The sequence below is a fragment of the Coffea arabica genome, chromosome 2c, assembly GCF_036785885.1.
Source record: "Coffea arabica cultivar ET-39 chromosome 2c, Coffea Arabica ET-39 HiFi, whole genome shotgun sequence".
Lineage (NCBI taxonomy): Eukaryota > Viridiplantae > Streptophyta > Magnoliopsida > Gentianales > Rubiaceae > Coffea > Coffea arabica.
Genome location: NC_092312.1, coordinates 30,505,578 through 30,510,683, shown reverse-complemented (window position 1 = coordinate 30,510,683; position 5,106 = coordinate 30,505,578). Strand labels below are relative to the sequence as shown.

At 35.3% G+C, this 5,106-nt stretch overlaps 1 protein-coding gene across 1 annotated transcript; it reads left to right on the top strand.

Annotated features, from left to right (window-relative positions):
* The first annotated feature begins 324 nt into the window (after window positions 1-324).
* LOC140035905 (MDIS1-interacting receptor like kinase 2-like) lies at window positions 325-3,091 on the top strand. Its single transcript, XM_072077275.1, has 2 exons — window positions 325-2,430; window positions 2,533-3,091. Exons 1-2 carry the CDS (start codon window positions 1,347-1,349, stop codon window positions 2,835-2,837), a joined length of 1,389 nt encoding a protein of 462 aa, XP_071933376.1. The 5' UTR covers window positions 325-1,346; the 3' UTR covers window positions 2,838-3,091.
* The last annotated feature ends 2,015 nt before the right edge of the window (window positions 3,092-5,106 follow it).

Below are 5,106 nucleotides of genomic sequence, written 5' to 3'. Positions count from 1 at the left end.
TCCATCGACTTTTGGTAATCTTAATAGACTAGTGAATCTAAGTATCTATCAAAATTACCTATCTGGTCCCATTCCTAGTGAAGTCGGGAATCTGATCTCACTTCAATTTCTTTTATTGTTTCAAAATAATCTTACTGGTGCAATCCCAAAGTCACTAGGAAATTTAACCAATTTAATTCAGCTGTATCTTTATTACAATCAATTTTCGGGTTCAATCCCAAAGGAACTGGGTGATCTGAAATGCCTTATGGATATAGCGATAAGTGAAAACCAACTCAGTGGTTCCATTCCTGTTTCAATTGGTAACTTGAGCAACTTGGAATATTTGTCTCTCCAAACGAATCAATTTTCTGGTTCAATTCCAACCACTTTTGGTAACCTCAATAGATTGGTGAATCTAAGTCTTTTCCAAAATCACCTATCTGGTCCCATTCCTAGTGAATTTGGGAATTTGATCTCACTTCAGTTTCTTTTTCTGAGTCAGAATAATCTTACTGGCGCCATCCCAAAGTCACTCGGAAATTTAACTAATTTAATTCAACTATATCTCTATTACAATCAGCTTTCGGGTTCAATTCCAAAGGAACTGGGTGATCTGAAATTCCTTATCGATATGGGAATAGGTGAGAACCAACTTAATGGTCCCATTCCTGTTGCAATTGGTAACTTGAGCAGCTTAAGAAGATTGCAGCTAAGAGATAACCAAATTTCTGGTACCGTTCCAGAAGAGCTAAGAAACTTGAAAAAGTTGGCTTTTATGTTATTGGCTCAAAATCAGTTCTCTGGTCCATTGCCAGAACTACTATGTCAAAATGCAACACTCCAATTTATTGCTGTATCTGGGAACATGCTTTCAGGTCCAATCCCTAGAAGCTTGCGAAACTGCTCAAGCTTAGTTAGGGCCAGTTTCAATGGTAACCATTTCCACGGAAACTTGTCAGAAATGTTTGGAATCTATCCATTCCTGAATTTCATAGATCTCAGCAACAATGAATTCTACGGAGAACTCTCCAGCAATTGGGGCAAATGCAAACTTTTGACGACCCTGATGGTTGCAAAGAACAACATCACAGGTGGTATACCTCCAGAAATTGGAAATTTAACACAACTACGTGCACTTAATCTTTCTTCAAATTATTTATCAGGGGAGATACCAAGGGCAGTTGCAAAGTTAGCTTCTATGCTTAAACTAGATTTACATGACAACCAATTTCTTGGTGGTATACCTCAGGAATTGGGAGGGCTAGTGGAATTTCTTGACCTGTCCACAAACTCCTTGAGTGGAAATTTACCAAAACTTCTGGGAGATTTGAAACACTTGTTTCATGACATGAACTTGAGCAACAATGTTAAGTCAGAAGATTCCACCCCAAATTGGGAAGTTAACCCAACTTTCTGAATTGGATTTGAGTCAAGATTTCTTCATAGGAGAGATACCATCCGAGCTTCAAAGTTTACAGAGTCTGGGGATGTTGGATCTCTCCCATAATAACCTCTCTGGTTTGATCCCGAAAACTTTGGCAGCACTGCCCGGTTTATGTCACATTAATCTTTCGTTTAATAATTTGGAGGGTCCAATTCCGAGTGGTAGAGCCTTTGCGAATCTAACCTTAGAAGAAGTAAAGGGAAATAAAGGTTTGTGTGGCAATATTACCGGGTTACAAGCCTGTGAAAGTTCCCCATTGAGTAAAAAGCATGGCATGAATAAAAGGAAGGAACTTGTTCTCGTAATTGTATTACCTCTTCTGGGATCATTCATGCGTCTTGGTGCATTCTTTGGAGTTCTCAGATTGCATGATCAAAGGAAAAGGAATTCAAGAGCGGAAGTTATGGAGGTGAAGATGGGCAATTTATTTGCCATCTGTGCTCATGATGCCAAGGCATTGTATAAAGAAATAGTGAGGTCTACGGAAGAGTTTAGTGAAATATTTTGCATTGGGAAAGGAGGTTATGGAAGTGTTTACAGAGCACAGCTTCCATCAGGCGATGTAGTAGCTGTAAAAAGACTTCACAACATGCCTAATGTGGCAAAGGATAGAAATTTCTTGAATGAGATCAGGGCTTTGACAGAAATCAAGCATCGAAACATTGTGAAACTCTTTGGCTTCTGCTCAAATGCTCAGCATTCGATTTTGGTTTATGAGCACCTTGAAAGAGGAAGCTTGGCCAAAATCTTGAGCATAGAAGAAGAAGCTAAGGTGCTAGACTGGCAAAAGAGGTTGAAAATCATTAAAGGCATCGCTCATGCTTTGTCTTACATGCATCATGATTGTTCACTAGTGATTGTACATCGGGACATATCAAGCAAAAACATTTTGCTTGATCCAGAATATGAGGCTCACATTTCAGATTTTGGCACTTCCAAGTTTCTGAAAAAAGACTCATCTAATTGGAGTTCTCTTGCAGGCACCTATGGATATGTTGCACCAGGTAATTATAAAGGTTTTTTTTCTTTTCTTTCCTTTCATTAATTTGTTAACTAGTAAATTCAAATATGATCACATATCATGATCTTCCAACTTTATCTTGTAGAATTTGCCTACACAATGAAAGTTGATGAAAAATGTGATGTTTATAGCTTTGGGGTCCTGACGATGGAAGTAATCAAAGGAAAGCATCCTGGAGACTTGATTGCTAATCTAATGTCTTCAAACCCTGAAGATATAGAACTAAAAGACTTGCTCGACCAAAGACTTCTGTATCCCAATCAAGAAATTGAAAAGATCCTAATGTCCATTCTCAAACTAGCAAGAGAATGTCTACATGCTGATCCTCAATGTAGGCCAACAATGCTCCTTATTTCCAGGTCGATGTCAGCTTGTGAACCATCTAAGTGACTTCTTGTGATTAACCGTGGCCGTGTGATTCTCTTTTCCATTTCTTTTCTTGTTAAATTAATAGATGCATCAGATATGTAGAAGTTGGATGATTTTTTTTTTTTTTTTTTTTGCAAGTATCTTCCTAGCTATTAAATGCAGAATGCAGTGCCTTACTTTTTCCCCCCTACATAGCACAATCAAGCATCAGCAAAAGATGATATGATGCAGATGTATTCTTTGTAAGAATAAACCCTGCGTACTTGTTGAGTTTGTCTTTATATTTCACATAGGGAGTTTTACAAATAAGTCTTTCTATTTAGTAGTTATAAATATATTGGATTAAGTGAGTTTAAGTATGCCAAAGGTTTTCGGGGCCTTATGCAGGTTTTTGAGTTAAGTATCAAACTTCCCCGTGGAAGTAGGTCATTTGATGGAACCACATAAATTTTTATCTCTATTTTATTTATTTTTGCTTTGTTATTTATATTGTAATTTGTATTTCGGGTTGCCAAAAACCCATTCGTCAATTTTCTGGACCAAACCTAACAATACATGGAGCAAATCAAGATTTTGGAAATATTTTGTAATTTTGTCATCCTGAAAGTAATAATTGTAATTTTGGGTAAATTAATGTTTGAATGGATTCATTACCACCACGAGTCAATGTATGCCTTTGTGATTATAGGCTACTTGGAGCGGTTCTTACAAATACCTCACCAGCACAATTTTGAAGCAGTAGCGAGATTCGAACACACCACCTTTTGGCGGTGACATTGCCTTTAGTCTTAATAGTCTACGACACTGTTTCTAGTCTTTGATCTCCTTAATAATTCATGTGCTGTGCACGTGAACATATTTTTTTAAGATATAAAAACATTTAATATAATAAAGTTCTTTGTAAAACTTTGATTATTGGCATAATATAAACTGAGAAACTATATAATGAGCAATATTAAGCAGTTGGTAGTTGTACAAAATATTTATTTACACAAAGCAATTAAAAGTTTATTACACATTCTAATTGTATAAACACATCATATTTTTTAAATAGTAATGATAATGATAATTCTATGACATTGTCTTCAATCTTAATAGTCTTTGATCTGATTTTTTAATCTCCTTGTATTTCAAAGTTCATATTTTAACTAGTCCATAACTTGGACTTTGTTCCAAGTAAACTCCTTTAGCTTGTCTTGTATTTTTTTAGTGCAGTTATAGACGAAAAGAATGTATTTAAGTGGGCTATTTTTGAAATGCAGTTGTTGATGAAAAGAATGTATTTGAGACGGCAGAGATATATATTATCGCTGTTGATATGGATGTCCAAGCATGAAGACTATTTTTAAACATGAGCAAATCCATTGCTTCCCAGTTGTTATTATTACTGAATAGGTAATTATGGTAATTTGAAACAAGTGATCTTTTTCACATATATATATATATATATATATATATATATATATATATATGTATGTATGTATGAATGACTGAATGTACTTGCTTATATGCAAACCAATGACTGTCCATTTGATCTGAATTAAGTTAAACATACATTCTGCAATAAATGGGAGATCGATCCTGTTTTCTTTTTAGTAAGAGGAAGGCCGGAGTCGCAATTATAAGACTACTTGTGAGTTGTGACTGAGTTGCACTCATTGCATTGAATGACAAGGACGACTTAACAGCACCAGGTGGATCTGAGAAAAGAGTAACACCAAGTTGCACATTGAGACTGATATTTAAAAAAAAAATAATCAGCGCGAGAATTGTACTCTCGCCGGTGTAACACCAAGGCCCTGTTTGATAAACAAGTTCAGCAGATAAGCTTAATGAATTCAAATTTTAACAAATTTTAACAATTTGATAACCAAAAATTGAACATCTGAATTAATTAAGTGACACTAAATTTTCTAGGCAAAACTTACTCTCAAAATTAAGTAATAAGTTATTTATTTATCACTGAATGTGATATGTACTCAAATATTTTAGATTTAATATTTAACAATTCAATGATCTGATGGATTTAGACTTCAAATTTTAGATTTCAGACTTCAGTTTTCAAATTTCAGTTTTATCAATCGCACCCTAAGACTGATATTTAAAAAAAAAAACCAGCACAGGAATTGTATTCTCGCCAAAAATGCCATGATTTGCACTCCTCAATTTTGGCCTAAGAGATCTCAAACTTTCCATATGAGGTTAGAATTGGTATGCTCCTTGGTAGCATGATGAACCAAATGCACCAATTCTACAACCAGACCACAAGATGAGAAGCGAGATCAGAGTC